The sequence below is a fragment of the Pteropus vampyrus genome, unplaced genomic scaffold (assembly GCF_000151845.1).
Source record: "Pteropus vampyrus isolate Shadow unplaced genomic scaffold, Pvam_2.0 Scaffold177, whole genome shotgun sequence".
In the NCBI taxonomy this organism is placed as follows: Eukaryota; Metazoa; Chordata; class Mammalia; order Chiroptera; family Pteropodidae; genus Pteropus; species Pteropus vampyrus.
In genome coordinates this window covers 1,682,584-1,702,576 of record NW_011888958.1, presented here as the reverse complement: position 1 = coordinate 1,702,576, position 19,993 = coordinate 1,682,584, and the positions used below count along the sequence as shown (strand labels likewise).

Below are 19,993 nucleotides of genomic sequence, written 5' to 3'. Positions count from 1 at the left end.
AGCAACATTTCTCTTTCCTCGCATACAAATAAATTATTCCAATAGAGATATAGTTGATCACCTACTATGTACCTGGAACTTATTGTTCTATTTGCTGGAGGTACAACAGGAGGTTCTACAGAACTTAATGGAGCATGAAGGTAAATAGACAAAGTATTTTAGATTTGGGTGAGTGTTATGAAGGAAATAAATGGGTTTATATAACAGAGAGTCACTGAAGAGGACTTACTTTAGATAAGGTGGTCACAGAGGGCCACTCTGAAAAAGTGGCACTTGAGCTGAAACATGAAGGATAAAAATGATTAACACTGTCATTTATTGACTTTCCTGACTATATGCCAGGCAAGATTTTCATGCATTACTTTATTTAATCCACGAGACACTACAAAGTCTATTTTATAATTCCCATTTTACAGGTGAGAAAACTGATGCTCAGAAAAGTAAATTATTTATTCAGGGTCTTAAAGCTTGGAAATGGGGGCTGAGATTTGAATCAAATCTAGATCTAATTCCAAAGCCAGATAAAATAAACCCATTTCACTATATTACATTATCTCTACTAACCAGAAAGAAAGCAGAGAAAGTGAATTTGTGGAGTAAATGATTTAGATTCTTGATTTCACCTGGCAGAAACACAGTGTTTTATTCTTTCTTTTAAAGCACTGATCGTAGATATTACTGAATGGTGAGTTAAATCCATACTGTAGTCCAATGACCCATGCGTGAAGATTCATAGACATTTTCTTTGGTGTCTTGAACTAGAACTAGCTGCAGTTAAAACCCAGATTCTAATTTTACAAACAAGGCCACCTTTAACAATATTAAAATAAAATGATATTTCTTGACCGAAAGAAAAATTCTTCAGTAACTATGAGAATGCTGGCAGTACGAGGAAAGCATCTTAAATCTCTATGCAAGTCATACACAAAGTGTTATTGCAATGAAAAAATAGTGGCGTGAATAATACCTGCTCACAGCCTAAGACACTTGATGTATCTTGGGCCTCAATGTTTGTTGGATTTTGCCATTTCATGAGCAAGATTTGTATTTCTTTAAAGTTCTGTATTTCTGTATGTTCCACTTGATGTCAAATCTGTATTCTTAGATTGTAGGGTTCCATTAAAATAAATAAATAATCTCAGCCCCTCCTTCCTCTACTCCCCCTCCCCCCACACTCATTTTGTATAATATGGTAATGATATCACCGTAGCAGTAATTACGGGTCATCTTCATTTCTTTCATCTCTGCCTGTTCTGATGGCTTCATTCCTTTGACGGAAAAGATTTGGCTCTGGGTGCTATGATTATTTTGTTAAGCGTTATTCGAATAGACAGGAGTGAGAGAAATTAATCAATCCAAATGCAATTAGCATCATGTTTAACCCAGTGATGGACGTCTCAAGGTGAAACAGCCAGGGGAGTTTCAGACATTATTATTCAATCCAGTGGTTCTTATCTAAATTATAATCAAGAGAGGTTTTTATTGGCTTCTCAGTGCGAAGATATAACTCTTCGCCTGCCCTGGGGTCAGGAAGACTGGGCTGTCTTCCTCCATGGACTAGCTACGCTAGCATCCTGAAGTGGGGATGTTCTAAGCAGGAAACTTCTTAACATCCGAGTCATTTGAAATGATCTACACTGCGATCTTGGTCTGATTTTTATGAGGGTTGCATCTAGCCTATGGATAAATTATTTAATTTGAGGCAAAATATTTTTTGTACTGATCAAGTCACTTTGACTAGTTGTTCTATCTTAACCTTCCCTGATAGATTATTATTTGTTCTCACTTTATGAATGAGGAAATTAAGACTGTGTGAAGCTACTAAGCCTTTGGTCATAATAAGTGTCTCACCGCGATGTATTACTCTGTAAAGGCCTTGAAGCATAAATGTTCTACAGAAATTTATGAGTATTTAATAAAAGTTCTTGCCCCAAGAGTACTAATCCATTGCTTTCATCTCATTGCCTTTCATTCAGTTGAGTTTACCCTTGAAAGGGAAACTAAGTGAAACTACAAGTAGGCCTGTGAGGTCCTCTGAAAAGGAAACGAAATACAAATAAGTTGTTAGCTCTCATTTCTTGAACACAAATCTTTGGGGTTGTTGTTTTGGGTTTTTAGTATGGAGAAGGATGATAAGAGGGACTGGGTATTTGAAATCTACTCTTGTTTTGCTCTTAAAAGAGGCAGGGCAAGGAGAGCTGATGGAGAAACACAGGCTTCTCCTGAATACACCATTTTTCAAATGCCTAACAATTAAGATTCTTCTACTTCTGCTTTCAATCTTCAGGCATCATGGCTGACACTTCCCATATTTTATGTTCCTGCTTGATGTTTTATATTCTGAGAATAAATCTGTTAGCTGGATATTTCTGCCTTTTTTTTTTTCTGTTGCGAAAAGCCATTAAAATTATTTTCCATATTGGTACTGTCCAAATTTGTTTACCTGTATGGTGAGTCCTAGCTTTTCTTTTTTATATTACTTCTTGTATTAAACATTCTCTGGTAATGGTCCTTACTGTGAATTGAAGAAAAAAAATGTTCGATGTAAAATTAACTTTCTCTGAATTCACTGGAGGGAACACTGTTCTTAGCCACCCCATTCTTTTGGAAGAAAAAGGCCTGTTAAACATGACACCCAATAGAAAGTGTGCCCCAAAAAGGCTTTTTTGAAAATTCTGAGGATGAAGATTTTGATAGTCTGTGATAGTTTGGTCACAGATGTAGCATCCGGACTGTTCTTTTCTCAGATATATATTTCAGTCCCTTTTTGAAATGCTTATGCCGGAAGAACTTTAGTCAAAAGCCTCAAGGCTGTTCTGGCTTACCTTCAAATGCTACTTTTATATAAGAGAAAAGTGAGATTTCTACAAAAGACTCACTTGTGTATGCTCTCCCACAAGAGTTGATTAAGAGTGGTTAGCAGACATTATTACACCTCCTTCTGAGGGCCACCAAGCCTAACGAGGCTCTAAGGGACCCCTCCTCATCCAGTGACCCATACTCAGTTCACAGCACCTACTGCTCTTGACAGTGGCACCAGCACCAGCTGCTCTCATATTAGAGGCATTAAAAAGTGCTTAATCCTTGACTTGAAATATCGATCGCTTGGTAGTACGTTTTGTGCAGAGGTCTGAACTGGAGCATGGCGAAGAATCTCAGTCTGGCAGACAGCCCTGGAACTGCTCTGCTGTACACTGGCTCTGTGCCAGAGCGACAGAAAAACTTTCCACATTCCTGTGAGAGAGAAGTCAGCATTATAAATCACATTGGTTTTGTCGTTTTCTCCTCTAATCCACCAAAAGACCTGTGAAGAACTAGCCTCATCTCAAAGTCCACTTCTAATTTATTTGAATCTTCCCTAATATCTAATACATAGTAGTAACTCTGTGACTAAACTCTTCATCTACCCTGTTCATGCTTCTCTTCTGCACAGCACAACCGATGATGAGGAGATCCCTCAAGTCATGGCTGTTGGAATACATTTAAGGTTGCAAGGGAAAAAATAATTTTTAAAGAGTCAAAACCATAATTATAACAAATGGCATCATTTCTATAAAACATCTTCTATGAAGCTAATTAAATAAATAGCCTTTTAGCAGACTGGTGATAAAGTCACTGGGATTTTGTATGTTCCTTTTTGCTGGAAGTAGCTGCTGGTGTATTTAAGTAAGGAAGGTAGCTATCTCTAACTCATACCCAACCTTACTCCAGCAGGTTTGATCCTCCAGAGTATTTATGTTACACAGATGCAGGTCATTCATGTTTCCATTTGTTTTGCATTTGAGCTCTTTTTTAAAGTAAGTAGTTCGGCTTCTTCTTGCAAGTCCTGCTGCTTCTATGCTCATTTAGTGAGGACCTGGTACCTCTGGTGAAGCAGCAGCTCAGGAGACCCCATCGCTCACCATAGCCAATGAAAAACCCAAGGAAGGAGTTAAGACTAAGAACAATAGTCATGTTAATTTGAAGATGGTGGAACAGGATTGTTCTGTGGTTTGTGGTTTGAGATTAAGGGGCATATGCCACTTAATAAACTAATGAAGGCCTACTGTGAACAACAGGTTTATCAGTGAGGCAGATAAGATTCCATTTTCATGGGCAGCCAGTTGAACCAATGAAAGAGACATACCTGCACAGTTGGAAATAAAGTTTGAAGACACAGTCATTGTGTTCCAGCAGCAGACAGGAGGTGTCACCTACAAAGGGAACTTGCTGTTTACTCCAGACCTCAGTCCCCACAGACCAAGACGACATTCTCAGTTAGAAAACTGCATTTTGGTTCCACCACATCCCAACTACTATTGTGTGGATTGCTCTATTCTTTCATCTCTCATTTTCCCCTTCCTCATTCCTTTATTGTACATAAAGTAACTATTGTACGTGCACAAGCATATTGCCTTTTTTTTTTTTTTTAACTAAATGGCTGATGGTATGTTTTGAGCAACATCAAATGGATATGGGATGGGGAAAAATACTGGTTCTGTGAAAGTACCCCTTTCTCCATTAGTGGCATGCTCATTCAGCTCTTACCTTGCGTATTCCAGTAAGTTATTTTGCTTTCACCATTTAACAAAAGCAACAAAAATTCCTTGCATACCTGTTCAACTGGAGAATTTTTAACATTTTTCATTTATCATTGTGAAAGCAAGGACAATTTTATAACTTTTTCGTACATAGCTGTTACATACAAGGCAATATGTCTTTAGATAGGGATAAATTTCTGTAAAAGAAATGAACCCTAGATAATTTTCCCATCAAGCATCTTGTTTTTTAAATAAACTTCTTGTTTGAAATGAAAGAGATGATTGTACAGTAGCTAACATTGGCTGAATGCCTGCGTGACGTTTGTATTAATCCCATCTTGAACAGATGAGGAAACTGAAGCTTAGAAATATGACTTGGGTGACTTGCCCATAGTGGTAGTTAAGTGTAGGAGCTGGGGTTCAAATCCAAGTCTGTCTAATGCTAAAAGTCGGCTCTTTTCACAATTATGCTGTCTCCTTTGTTTCCTGGCCACTCATATGAGAGTCTCTTAAAGGTAACCTGTTGTTGCTCTTCTGGATGTGAGAGAACCAGCGGAAAGCAACTCTATTCCACCTCACTAATGTTTTTAATTATATCGAGGCACAGAAATATTTAAAGTAGTTTGCATTGAAATTGAAACCAAACATGAGTTTCTCCGATTTCATTAAAAGTTGCTTAACCTTTACATTGTTCCCTATAGTAAAGCCAAACAGAAATTTTCAGGCAATTGCCTCAAAGTTATAATATAGAAACTCTTTCTGTAATGAAGCCCATATGTCATGAGCAAAAGGTGCAAAGCCCTGGCAGAGAGGGCTGGTCTCATGGAGATTCTGTTAACCAGGGTGCCTCTGGTAATCTCTCATACCTTCACTGGTGAGAAATCAATCTGTACCACTGAATCTTTTTCAACCAGCCACCAGAAAATTTACTGCAGAGAAGGCAGTTTGGGGATAGTCATTGTGGAACGGGAGCCAGAGGCAAGGCTAAATGTAGGATGGAGGAATTGGAGAGTCTAAAGAAGAGATTATATTAAACCACACACCAGCTTCACAGCGAGCAGGATGGAGTCCTCCCTTCAGCCCTGACCTCTCTAAGCATACCCAGGTATTTATAGCTGCCATGAAAGTGACAGCCCTAGGGAGACTACTGAGGGGGTAATAGAAACAGCATAAACCTGGAAGTTGATTGTCTTTTATCTGTTTGCTGTCTTTAAATGTGTACAAGTGGTCCCCTCTCCCACACTCTGCAGCATTTCACATGTTCACCCTATGGTGACAGTCTCTGTTGTAGCTTTCTCAGGTTATGGTCTTGCACTGCATAGGAGAAACCGTAAATCATGGTGACGTGGAGGTCATGCTTCTCTTCTGTACAGCATTCGCTGTGGTGCCCGTTGACCAGTGGATCCCTGTTGACACAGATAGTAGAATGTGGTAGCAGTGTTATCTTCCTGTTGAACCTGTAGTCCTAGAAAATTAATCTGGAATTAGAAAATAGTTAAGAAATTTTATTGGCTCTAGGTAGAACTCTATCTAGCAGTCTTTTCTCTAGGATTGTTTTCTAGCACATTGTGGGAAAAAGAACCAGGAGAGAAGTAAAGAACTGGAAATGCCAAACTGAGGAGCATGTAATCTCATCCTGGCCATTATTTCTAGAATTGTACCAGGCTGTAACTATTGGGAAGAAGAAGGGATGGAACTAGGCAATGGGGAATAAAAATACCTTCTCCGTAATCAAGCCGTAGACATCTCTAAAAGTCTTTCCCTAAAGAGATTTGAAATCCTTGGTGGGAGTTTTTAGTAAAATGCATTTACATATACCTTACAGAAAGAGGTGTGTGTGTGTGTGTGTGTGTGTGTGTGTGTGTGTGTGTGTGTATGAAGAGGAATGCAGAGTAGTAGCAGAAGGCTGTCTCCCTACTCCTAATGGGATTTTGTAGCAGCATGTGCGAGTTTGTTTCAGAAGTCAAAAATGAACAGATGTTGGTATAAATTACCTCTGTGTCTGATGTCTTGCAAATTAAAAGCGCGGTTGGCATCACTAAACAATTTCACTAGGTTTAGGGGGGTGCGGTTCGCGGGCGGTGATTACTGTAGCAGGTCGGTAAGAATCTTCACACTGCAGCAGAGCAGGAGAGCAAGGATAAGAAATGAGGAATAAAATAAGGGGTATGTGAATTAATCAGAGATGTTAACATCTCTGATGACAAGCGAACAGGAGGGCACGTGCCCTGGAACAGCCCCTGACCCACAGCAATTTCCCTGTGCACAAAAAGGGGTTGGTGCTTAGGATGTGATTTATGGGGCACAGCCCTCTTTTAGGGAGCAGCTATGTCACAAATTCGTATATCTCCTATATAGGACTGGTGAGTAGGAAAACTTTCTCCCCTCCCATGTAGAAGATGATGTCTTTTGAATTATTTCTACTTTTATGGTGGTTTCCTGCAGTTCTGTGTACCTAGATTAGGTTGAAGAGGGAGGAATGATTGAGTGGAAATGGGGTTGTTAAAAAGGATTGGTTAAATTCAAGGAGAGCTTGCCACTGAGAGACTTCGGGATAGCCACTTATTTTTCCTTTTAAATCCTTTTGATCCCTCGAATAGATTGGCTTCTTTTAAAATTTAAGTCTTAAAATATTGATCACTCTCCCATTTGGGGAAAAACAATAAAGAATTAGGGAATCTGAAAGGCAACAGGCAGAAGTAATTACTAAGATCAGTAGAATGCTCCTGGCCCAGGATTTTTGGAACAAAGCTGTGTTCTGCCCAGCAGGGTTTTGTGTTACCCATATCTGGTTTCCAGGAGCACCTGCTTCTAGCCACGTTGCAGGATCATTTGATGTTGCACTTATGGACCTTAATAAGCACAGAGAGTAGGCAAAAAACCCATCCAGTAGAAATAAGTGACGAGACCCACTCTGGCCAGAAGTATCAGTCATTATCTACAGGATCAGACTGTGGGAAAAGATTCCAAGGCATGGGAGTTTTGAGATTGCTGGCCTCCCTTATCACGGTTTATTCACTCAGGAACTACTCACTGCAAGAGAAGCAGTAGGCTACTTACCCTTCTCTGAAAGGTGTTTCATTAATGGTACCACTATATCAAGCTTGTTCATTGCTGAATATCCAAGAGGGCAGCAGGATAGGTGGCATTTTACAGATGAAGAAACTGAGGCACAAAGATCTTACCCAGCTCATGGTGTCACTGAGCTGCTATATGATAGAGCTGGAACTTAGACTGAGTTCAAATCCTGTATTCTCTGAAAGGTGTCATGCTGCCTCCCATGGACAAGAAAATTCTTGCTTGGATTTCCTCTAGGGCAGTTAATCCTTGCCCCCACCCCAGTCTCTCCATTAATCTGGCATCGTTTCCATCAAAGAAAATGCTTTTTCTTTCTAAATAAGCAAGGTAAATTTAAAAAGAACCTCATAATATAGAGAACGGAGCACCAAGGGCCACTAACAACTCTTACTGTTTGTGGACAGGAAGGAAACTAACTTTGTTGTGATTATACTTTGTTCTAGTTCTTTTGTGTATTATCATTCATACAGCCAACAGTTATTTAGCAGGTCCTAAGTCTAGCACTAGGCTAGAGCTGGTGATATAAGGAATAATAAAACACAGTTTCTGCCCTCCGTTTTTACCCTTCAGCAGAGGAAGACAAATATATAAACAAGTAATTGCAAGTCTTATAAGAACTTTGTATGCATAGGGATTGGCATAAATCCACCAGGCAAGGAACAGTCTGTTTGATTTGGGCCAGGGTGGGGTTGTGGGCACATGAGGCAAGACCCAACACTGGGGCTTCCATTCTAGTTAATGGGGTTTCCTTTCCCTTTGTTAGAGCTCAGAACTTGTAAAAGATGAGGGATGTATTTAGGGTACAGTTACCAAAAGCCTTCCTGCAGTTGCAGCATTCATATTGTTTTATTTCTTTGTTGTACAAGTAAACCAGGAACTGTAAGAATTAGGTGGTGGGCGGTGTGGAGTCGGAGCCCATTCGTTTAGCACCATTTGCTCTGGACTAGGGAAGGGCAGCAAGGCGGCCAGGGCAAAGGTCCTTTTCATCCCTGCAAGACACATCTCACTTCTTTGGCCAAGATGAAGATATGTTCTTGGGGCATAGCCTGCTGTGGGTCCACTGCATGGTTCCAGAAGACTTCTAGCCTCCAGGGCAAGCCATAGGAAACTTTCAGCACTGTTAAATCCATTTAAGAGATCTGAAAAGATGATCTTATGGGGGTGAAGATGAAGGGTATATTAGGCTACATATGATTTTTGAGGATTTGCTTAACAAAGCTAAAACGAGGGGCTTCTTGTAATTGAGAAATGTTTTACTTTCATTTCAGAGCCTCATGTATAGGAAAGTAGCTGTGTAAACCCTCTTGTAACTACAGCATTCAAAGATTGATGGTGCTGAAAGTCGGAGAAAGACACATAAACCTTGCCTGGTTATATTAAATATCTAAGGACTGACAATGCCAAGAGAGAGAAGACCAAAGCTCTATAAACCCTACTTTATTACCCCATCTATAGATGAACCGCACTGAGGGAATATAAACCCTGTTAAATTAGAGTATCCAGGGAATACTGCTGCTGAGGAATGGGGTAAATGAGCTCTAATTTTTTACCTGAGATTATAATGTCCAGAGACCAAAAACCCAGAAAAAAACTATAATCTTGGTTGGTTTTTAGCCTCTAAGAGCAAACCCCCTGAGACAGTGAATGTGAGTATTAGGTTGCGTTCTTGAGAGAGAGGGGGGCGGTAGTGGGGGTTCCCTGGTGATTTTCTTAAGAGTGGATGATAAAGGCTTCCCTAGTTGACCTGTGTGCACCTTGTTGCATTTACCAACCTCAAAACAGCTTTGTACAGTTTTAGTTGCCAATAGTGGTTTGTTTTTCCCCCTTTTTGGAGGTTAGTGGTGATTGAATCTGTTATGGTCACAACTCTATACAATTTAATTAATCTTCATCTTTAAATTAAATCCTCCTATGATCTCTTTTTCAGATCTTAGGTCTTCATTGATCTTTCATTTGCTTTATGATTCCAGCCAGAGAGATGACACGGGGGAAATTTCTCAACATTCTAGAGAAGCCCAAGAAGTAGCAGCAAGCAGCTCGTGAACAGAATGTCCTGGGTGCTGGAACCATGCTCCTCTCCCAGTGCACCTCACTGCTTCCTGGCGAGAGGCTGGAGGGTGCACCTCCAGGACTGACCCTCTCCTCTGCTCCTGGCACTCTGCACCTCTGAGGACATTCGGCAGCAAGAGAAGAATCTGTTCTACCCAAGGATCAGTGCAGTTATTCAATCAGCTTTCAGACTTTGGCTGTCTCTGCCTCGGATGTTGGTAACCCCAGAGGGGATATCATTCTTGAAGGTCAAAGACCTGCTTTCTCATTTCCAGAAGTGACTCAGGATCTTAACAGTTGGTTTGATTTGATAATGGCATAGTTCATTGTGATGTTGATTGGATGGGTTATTTTGAGTTGTACTTGATCTCTTAGGAAGTATTTATGATGTGAGGAACCCAGAGACCAATTAGATTCTGGACCAGACCCTGCACCATGCAGTTTGACCTCTGAACTCTCCAGTGTATACTAGGTTCCAAGAATCCCTGGCTGGAGAAACCAGAATCTCCTAGAAATGTTTACCTGCTTTTAAAATTCTACACCTCTCATGATAGTCTCATACGCCCGTGCCCTCTGTTCCATACCTCCCTGCCCCTACCATCTGTTCTGACTCCAGGAAAGAGGATCCCTGTGTGTCAAGTCTCTCCTGGGATTAGCTTGTATAGTGAATGGCCCAGGTTGCACTGGTTTCTAGACCTCAAGACCAATTTAAGGTGACAGAAAGGACTTTTAAATTCTAGCTAATCTGTTACAGATTTAAGTGAGAATGTTAGTATGGCCTGAAAGATAGGATAAGAGGATTGATTGCATGAGTTCCCATTTGATTAAAAACTAGAAACTCTGATTGACCTTAAAAGAATGTGCTATGGAATGGTGGCAATGTTTGGCCCCCCTTGTCCCCTCTCACAGCACATATCAGATATTTCACCCATGTGACAGAAACACACACATGAAAGAGAAAGAGAATTTCCTGACATAAATATAACTTTTATGGAGCTCTTTGCCAATTATCTGTCTCTGTGTTAAAACCTGAAAATCTAGCCCGTGGGTAGTATTGATTACACTTGTTCTCCATATTTTGTCTTATAAGCTAGTCCCCAGACTCTGATGTTTTGAAGGGCACACGGGGTTTCCTAAACTTTATGAAAAGAACATCCATGTAGCAGTAGGCTGATGGTGTTTGGACACAAGGAAAGTTGTGGTCAGTTTTTCGGTCCTGAGCGTCTGTGCTCGGGCGCAGCACTACTGCATTAAGTAACTGGTCCATTAACCATTTTCTGACACTTGTGCCTTGTTTACCATGCTAGAAGTAATGTTGAATTTTTCCCTCATTTGTGCCATTTGACCACCCATGCAATTTTACTTACTGACAAGAGGGAAGAAATTGAACATAAAACACAAAGGATGAATATAAGAAGGAAAACATTCTACTTGGATGTTATATAGAAGGTTAGGCTATAGGCGCTTTGATTTTAAGGTTAAGTTTATTATTGACATTCCTTTATCTTAAATGTGGTTGAAGAGTGTGTGTGCGCACAAAAATAGTGCCATAATATCAAATGCTTCCTTTGCTCTGTTTTTGAGAGTTGATGACTTCAAAAGGGGAAATTGAGAAATATATGGAGGCTATTGGGATACCTCCCCAAAACCAACTCAGGTCTGTAACCCGAAGCGACGTAGTTGGTTTTTGGTCTGCTTTGGCCTCTTGCATTTACTGTCATCTTATTCACCAGCACTTAATGTAAGTACATGTTTTAGAATTGCAATATTTATTGGTTTTATATTTGTCGTCTCAGAAATGTTAATAATGTGTTTTTATATTGATAATATAAATTTATGTACAATGTGTGCATGTATGTATTTCAGGGTGTTAGAGGATTGTACTTTGTATGTGATGGTTTCTATGTCGTCATAATAAATATGTCCCTTTTACAGGAGAGTGCGTTTTTTTCCTCAAAGTGCTAAGTTGCATGTTTAAAGCATAGACCTCATCAGGAAGTGCAACTTGACAAATAATGACAAATAATCCACTGTCTTCCCCTCCGTATCACAGTGGTGTGGATGCTGTGGGCGTTATGGTCACCTACTACGTGATCTCCCAGCTCCCAGGCGATCCTGTCTGCCATCCAGCTCATTACTGCTCAATTCCCTAACATAGCATTTAAAAACTTTAATACCTTTCCATGTGTACTGCTGAAGTCTGGGTATCTTATGCTGGCATCTAAACTCTCTACATGCAATCCTAATCGACCCCCCAGTTCCTCATTCGAGTGCCTTTGCGAATGCTTTTGAGTTCCTAGAGTCTCGCATCGCTTTTACACAGTATCGAACTTACCCTTTCTATAAACCCCTGATGAGCTGGAAATAATCCTGCTCCCTACATTCCTATAACCTTTACGTACAGCCTCCTTACCACACTCCGCCTTATACTGAAGTGATCCGAGTCTTTATCTTATCGCCCTATTAAATTATAAGCTCCTCAAGGTTATGGCTATCTCCTACACAGCTAGTTCTTTTACAGCGTCTTCTTCGAACTGGGAGTTCAAAACCTATCTATCTACTTGCAGACTTCCAGTTAAACATAATGGATTGAAAAGAAATGTTGCTCTGCCACCTACTAACACTCTTCTGAGTTCCTTTTCAACTCTGTTCAAGAACTAGAGAAGAGGAAGTATAGGTCAGTACTGTCACCCATTGACAAAACTATCAGCGCCTTTTTAGAAAAAAAGTTCCATTTTAAGGAAAGCAAATTGCTAAGCATCATGGGCTCATCCCTGATTTCCAAGAAAACACCTGGGTGGACAGTAGGTTTCTGTGATCTAGGAAAGCAAAGCATGGCTGGCTGGCTGGCTGCCTGACTAAAAAGGGACAGTATGTGGATATTCTGTTCTAAATCTTTGGAGGCTACTTTTCCAATAAATAATTATTATTCGCCCACAGGTTTGTCTTCCCTTTCCCTCGGCCATTCTGAATACCATCCGTGTAGCGCATCTGTTGGCTGGGAGCTGCACTGTCCTGAGAAGCAGAGCGCTGGTGTTGGGAGGCCCATTTTCAAGTTCTTACTCGAGATCTTTTCTCACCAGCAGTCTCATTACTTCTTGCTCACTTCAGTCTCTCAGTTTTAGGCCTCTGCTACTTTTTTGGCTTTCCTTCCATTATTTGAGCACTAAAAGTTCACAGGGTGTCAATTGCATTGATATCACAATGCCATCATTAATTTTTCTTTACTTTTTTGTTACCCACTTATCATACTCTTTAATGGACACTTGTTAACTGCTCCTTGTTTTTGGTTCTCCAGTTACAGCTTATTGTAGCTCTCCTGTCTTCTAGGCAATGAAAATGAAGCTGGTAAAAGTCATTCCATTGCCGCTGTGGCTTCCCAAGAGTGTTCGGACTTCCACAGGAGCTTTGTAAAAGCCTGGATCATTTCTGATGGGATGCTCTGGTCCTTTCTGTTCCCTCCAGGATTAAGGCATCACAAGAAGGTAAACAGGCAGAGCAGGAAGGAAGGAGATGGGCAGATGGGCCATGGTGGATGGTCCCAGCAGTCAGATAACATGGTTTCTTACCAGCTCTCAACTTCTGCACAAACTCCATCTCCAAGCCTTTGTTTATGTTCTCCAGTTTCTGTTTTCATCATCCTTTGAGAGCTACAAGACTACCTAACCCTTACATGGGCTTTATTTTACCAGTGGGCCTTAAAACCCCTACCCCCAGAGAGGGGGCAAACAGTGGTCTCTGCAAGTTTCTAAATTCTGACCATAACTGACTTTTCCTGTCTGTTTAGGTTTGGGGGCACATTGGGGGTGTGTCCCTGACTATGCCTAAAGAAGCCACTGGCCTTCCCACCCTTTGCCCAGCACTGTTTCTTCATGAGCAGGGGTGTTTGGGGGTTTTAGGTGGCACCAGGTGCACCCATGAGGCTCCTGGTTGTCGCAAGTGCTGGCAGAGCCTGTTAATTAGCACATGAACACCCCTATGCTCCATTAGCCAGGCCAGGCATTCGGAACCTTCCCCTCCTGTGGGCCCCTTCCTCCTAATGAGAGCTGGAAGAAGGGCCCTCACAAAACACTGCCTCAGAATAATATTCTGCTTTGTCCCCACCAGTAACCCGGGCTGACAGGATCACTCTGTCCGTTTCTCTTCTAATTAGCACAATTCCAGCATGGCCTGAGCCAGCAAATGGAGAAAAGCGATCAAAAGCGATCGGACAACCGTACCGAATCACAAACACAAAGAGGGCCATTCCCTGTAATTAGGTGAGACAATTCCTCAGTCTTTTCTCGGCTGGAGTTTGCTGCTAAGACTCTTGCTGTTTGGGTCCCAGCAACACAAGTTACATGTCTCCCTGGGACACTAATAAGCCCCAAATTGTCTTCCGCTTCACACAACTCTAACCAGAGGATGGATTGGGGAGGAGGGTGGGGCACAGCGAGGGGACAGGGTCTCTAAACAAGCAGCTGCTGCAAAGTTTCCCCAACTCTTTAAGTAGCAGACACTGGGGCCGTGGGCAGTGAGGGAAGAGAGGCAGTTGGCTCTAGAGAATTGCTCTGGGCTCAGCTCCTGAGCTGGAGTCTGAAGCGCTGAGAATTCCTGACCCTCAGGAAGTATCCCACTCTCTGCTACTTGCCTCACCCTATGCATTCCCCACCTTCTGCCTCTATTGTTCCCTTTTGGTGTCTTCATCCCTTCTACCTGTCCACAATGGTGGCATCATGGGCACCTGTAACTGGCACCATCCTGGAACTACACCAAAGCCCTATATAACTGTAGTTGCAGTCTCAAGGATAGCACACACATAAATTCTCCTCTCAAAGAGCTCGTGACCTGGAAGGGGCCCTCACTTCCAGCACCTATCACCTCTGTGTCTCTTTCTCTTCCTCAGCGCCTGCCTACTATCCTGGTTCTCCCTTCTGGAAGATCCCTGTTTTTTAAAATACCAAAGTGAGCCAGAGCAAGAAGCCACAACTGGCCACACTCCATGTGATTCAGAGGTTGACCATTAATAAACAGAAATAGCTCCCCCAGGATTGGAGCCCATTACAGGGATTACTGGGGGTGATATAGCCATGAACTTGGTCATAGCCAGGGACAAAGGAATGCAGGGGGAGAGTGGCAGCTGGAATCTCAATTAAACTCAAGCTCAGGCCAAGTTAGACTCACATGTTTTCTTCTTTATCCTGTCCTCTGCTTTCTGTTTTGATCTGCACTTGATGCTTCTGAAAGTCACCTCCAGTTCCAGAAAACAATCAATTATCTAGAATCCAAGAGCCAGATAACTCAAGTAATCAGTTGCTTTGTTGTTTTTCCATCTTCCTGAGGTGTATCCGAGACACGGAGAGGTAATGATAAGATTTGACGTTTTAAATAACTTTTGGGAGATGTCAAAGAATTGATCCAAATTTGTTCAGTTTCCTACAGTTGTTTATTATTATTATTATTATTATTATTATTATTATTATTATTATTTTATTAATTATAAACAGAACTTAGAACAGTACCTGGCACACAATAGGTGCTTAATAAGAATTTGTTGAAAAGAAGAATGAACCATGCATGATCCTTAGTGTTCATAGCCGTGTTGCTAGTCTAAGGTATAGATAGTAAGAGCCTGGATTTTGAGAGAGAGGCAGGGATGGGCTCGTGCAAGTCACTTCTATCTGAGCCCCAGTATCCTCAGGACATTTTCTACTTCAAAGAAGCAGCTGATCATTATGGATAAGGGCAGAGACCCTGATGTCAGGCTGCCTGGGTCCAAATTCTGTTTCTGCCATGTACTAGCTATGCTTCTTTGGGTAAGTTGCTTAACCCCTCTGTGCCTTAGTTTACCCATCTATGGAGTGGGTCCAATAATAGCACCTAACTTCTAGGGTAGCTGTAGAGATTAAATTAGTACTTGCAAATGTTTAGAACAGTACATAATGTATCTTACCCATTATATAACTACTTGATGGACATATCTTTAAAATTGGATCCAGTGTAGTATTTTTTATTATACTCACTTGTTAAAAATTGGTAATCCTTACAGGGAATATATGATAACTTTGGTTACCTCGAATAGTCGGTTAAACAGAGCACCCATTTCTCTAACCCTTCAGGAGAGCTGACAGTTTACTGAACACCTCTCCTGCCTCTGTCCTTCCACCCTCTGAGGCAGCCCTTGCCAGCATGGACACTCAGCAAAATCCACTGTCAATGGCACTGAAGACCATTTGTTGCTAATAAGCAAGGGAGAGAAAGGTGTTCTTTGTGACACTGGCAGATTTCTGAGCTGATTCTGAGCCTGGCAGAAGCCTCACATTGTGCTTCGCTAGCCTTGGTAGTGCTAATATTTTCGGAACATCCGAGAGCTATTCCAGTCATTGCACAGGAATGCTCTTCCTGTTTTGCTCTATCCTTCCCTTCTCCTCTCCCTCCCAACCCCCCACCGCCCCCATCTTCTAGATGCGCCTTTCCAGGGCAGGGTCCACCGGCGCCTGGGCTCCCCCAGCAGCCTCCTCTTGGCTTTGCCCTCTGTGGGAGCCCATGGACAGCAGCCTGATCGGACTCTGCAGCCTGGGGCCTCAGGGTCAAGCAGGGCTGAAGGTCACATCCCAGGGCCTTCCCAAATGCAGCGAAGCCCCAGGAGCCAGCGGCTCCACACAAAGGAGCAGCTGAGAAGAGTCAAATTGGAAAAGTCAGTGACTTGAGGCTGAGTGGAAGTGAGAAGCACTGGCTGCGGCTGCCGGGGAAATCTTGGGCAGGGCCGCAAGGGATGTATGGGGTCGGAACTAGAAATGGGGTGGCTCATGGGAAGGCGAGCTCCCAAGAACTTCTTCCTTGGCGACCTGCTCCCTTCCATCCGTCTCTGCTGCTGTTGCTTCCACCTTCTTACCACTCACCCTCATCCCTTGCTTCACTCACAGTCCCACTTACCCCAAACCGGAACCTAGTTATATGTTCCTCGAATATATAACTATCATGTAAATTATGGGACATTCACATAGGAGACTATTATACCGCCACTTAGTATGTTTGCAGAGACGTTACAATGTCACAGAAAAAAAGGTTTGTCATAAGAGTAAGTAAAAATAGCAAGATGTAAAATTTTAAATGTGTGGGGGAAATAAATGAGCAGGAAATGGACCAAGGTGGTAATAGTGCTTGCTGCCTGGTTGGAGAATTATAGGTAATTTTTGTTTTCCTTTCCTTTTTCCAAATTCTACAGAATCATGTATTGCTTCTATAATATAGGGAGAAAAAAGCCTCTGGACCTGGGTTCAGGTGCACAGAGCTTAAGATGCCTGGCCTACCAACCCAACCTAGAAACATGCGTACACACACACGCACGCACACACACACACACACACACACACACACACAGACACACACACACACACAGAGTTGATGACATTTGTTTATTACAATGAAATTTGTTCTTGTGTATGAAAATGTCTGTCTATACCTCTGAAGATTTACTTAGCACCTATTAAGCATCCAGCCCTGCCCTAGTTCCCATCACATGTAATGTGGATGAAATGACTTGTGCCCTAACCACACCTAGTCCCATGAGCTACCACTCTACAGAGCCTTTGCTCTGGAACAGAAAAGTGTTTGCTCAGTGGATGTTCGGTCAGTGTTACAAAAGAGCTCTTTTTCCTCTGTCCGTCCCTACACTGAGAAAAATAACCTCACCTAATTTTGCGGTAGACTCTTAAAGCTGAACTTCCCCAGCTCTGGGGCATGTCAGACATTATTTCAGATGTCGTGTCTGTGAGAGGTTCCCTCGCTGCTTTCTTCCTGCTCACCTTCCCCTTCCCAATTGGAGAGAAGGAAGAAGAGAGGAGTTATTATGGGTCAGGAGTAGGAATGGGTCAGGACAGAGTCTGGACTGGTGCTCATTTTGTCATCACAGAGAGCCAGACAGAGGCACTGCACCATCAGGAAAGGAAGTGAAGTGCCCGCCGTGCAAGTTGGGATCTGAAGGACTAGGAGGTGGTTCTCACCTTTATTGAGAGACAAGTGTGTACATAAAGTCAGTTTCCCTGCGAGATGAGAAGAAGAGATGAAAGCATCAAGGCCAGATAACATGAAAATCGTGGAAAGAAGGGACGCCGTCCCCAAGAAAATGACTTGTCCATCCCAGCTCCCAGTGCCTGAAACACGCAAGCCCAGGCATCTGACTAGGCCTTGGAGGGTCCTGAGGAGGCTTGCTCCACATTTCCCTTCAGCAGAAATAGATGTCATGAGAAGTAAGAAAAATTCGGTGCCTGCCACACCCTGCTCCCTCTTCTACTTCGCTGGTATGTGTACTTGTCCACCCTGTTTCCCAAAGAGGCACGACTTTCTGTCCAGCTTGAGATAGCAAAACAAAGGGAAAATGTCAGCCATGCGCAGCCCTGAATCCTGCCTGACCATTCATTACCTTAGCTGTGACGCTTTGGCCAGAGGAGCTGGGGCGGCCAGATCTGATCAGCCCTCCAAAGGAGAGAGGAACACTCCAGAACAGACAGCCGAAGCCGTTGTTACAACATGAGCATCACAGGGCAGGCGACACTTTACAACATCACCAAAGATTGATGCAAATTGGTTTGGTTCTGACCCTGTCACACCAGGAAGGATAATGATTCCAGCAGCGCCGGGCACAGAGGTGGGTGGGGGAGTGCAGCGTGAAGACTGGCGTCTCACTTTGCATCTTCATTAATGATCTGAAAGACGGGTAAACAGCATGCTAATGAAACCTGCAGATGATTGGTGTTACAAACCCCAGAGAGGACAGAGAAATAGCACAGCGAGACCCAGATCACTTAGAAATATGGGCAGGAGATTGTCAAATGAGATTCGTCCTAGGAAAATGAAAGTCGACGTGTCAGGAAGGAATGATGAAAGTGCCTCTGGGTGGGGGCCTACAAACCTGGAAAGCAGAGATGGGTGGCAGAATCAGGAGGCTGAGTGAGGGGATAAGGTTTGAGATGTGTTGGGGGAGTCAGAGAAGCTGGCCTTGAGAACCCGGGGTACAAATGCCCAGTGCATTTCTGGCAGGACTGACTGCAGCCAGAAGACTGGAGCTGAGCTATGGGGCCAACAGTGTGCAGCCCGGGTGCCAAGCAGGTTTCTCCGACTGATTGGCCTGTGGTAGCTCCTGGCTGGGCTCTGCCTTCACAGCCACAGGCTGTGCATATTTGCATTTGTCACTGGGGCTAAAAATGCCATTTTGACCAGAATTACTAAAATGGAAAAAGCTAAAACACATTTGTAAAACTTTGCCCCAAATTATTGGAGAAGGCTATTCAAGAGCAGGGGAAAGAAAAAGTTTTTTCCCATTTTCAGTAGTTTCCCATTCAATTAACATTGCTTGGATGTATAACTCATTTACATTAAGTGCACAAATCTTAAGTACATACAGCTCAATGCCTTTTTTAATGATATTTTTTCCTTGAGTAAATCACTTGACCTCACTAAGCCTTGGTTTTCTTGTCTAAAATGGGCCTAACAGCAGGACATATCTCATAGCTGTATGGTACAGAATAAATGAGAACATTTAAGGCCCCTAGGACATAGGGCTCAGATGTGGGTAATTATTATTACTATTTAATACCCTCTAATTTTATTCCTTAAGCTTTACTCTTAACTCCCCAAGTAAATTATAAACTTCTTGAAGTCAGGGACTGTGTTAAAATTCTTTTTCATAGTCTACGGCCATGCTACCCTGAACATGCCCGATCTCGTCTGATCTTGGAAACTAAGCAGGGTCGGGCCTGGTTAGTATTTGGATGGGAGACCACCTAGGAATACCAGGTGTTGTAGGTCTTAAAAATTTAAAAAAAAAAAAAATTCTTTTTCGGTGCACAAATGCTGAAAAAAATCCTTGCTTGATGGATCGATAAGCTAGTATTTTCTGTTAATATAAATAAATTTTCTTCCTACCCAGCTCAGATCTACTTTCAATGAAATCTCTTTAACATGAAACAAAACCAACTGACCAAACAGAACCAAACCAGGTAGAATCCTGATATCGCAGTTTTTTTGAGACACGACATTCCCTACAAGATTGTGCTAACAAGACATATGCTGTCTGATGAAATCTTAGGCCTAAGGAAAGGAACTCAGCCTGATGATTAAAAGCCCAACTTTTCAGTCCAATCAAGTTTGAATTAGGGTGACTAACCATCCAGTTTGCTCAGGACTTAGGGAGTTCCCAGGACAAAGGACAGTCCTGCTAATGGGATGGTTGGTCACTCTCCTTTGAATCCAGGCTCTGCTACTTAATAGCCTTGTGGCCTCGGGTAGGATTCTTAGCCTTCTTGAACTTGGTTTTCTCTTCAGTATGGGGGAAAATACCAACTTCACCAGGTTGTTGGAAGGAT

General features: G+C 42.4%; 1 protein-coding gene and 2 pseudogenes across 4 annotated transcripts in view; all 3 read left to right on the top strand.

The window, feature by feature from the left end:
* The window catches only part of LIN52 (lin-52 DREAM MuvB core complex component), a 75,460-nt gene extending 63,876 nt beyond the window's left edge, over positions 1-11,584 (top strand). For 2 of the 4 annotated variants that reach the window (XM_023537019.1, XM_011370878.2), the window contains exon 6: positions 9,526-11,584. In XM_023537019.1, coding sequence (XP_023392787.1) covers positions 9,526-9,641 — 116 coding nt within the window. In that variant the 3' untranslated portion in view covers positions 9,642-11,584. The remainder of the gene's footprint in view (positions 1-9,525) is intronic. The other 2 variants (XM_011370879.2, XM_011370880.2) reach the window with 2 other exon arrangements.
* LOC105299263 lies at positions 3,143-4,571 on the top strand (annotated as a pseudogene).
* Positions 11,585-19,317: 7,733 nt separating the features above from the next.
* On the top strand, positions 19,318-19,436 carry LOC111746119 (annotated as a pseudogene).
* The last annotated feature ends 557 nt before the right edge of the window (positions 19,437-19,993 follow it).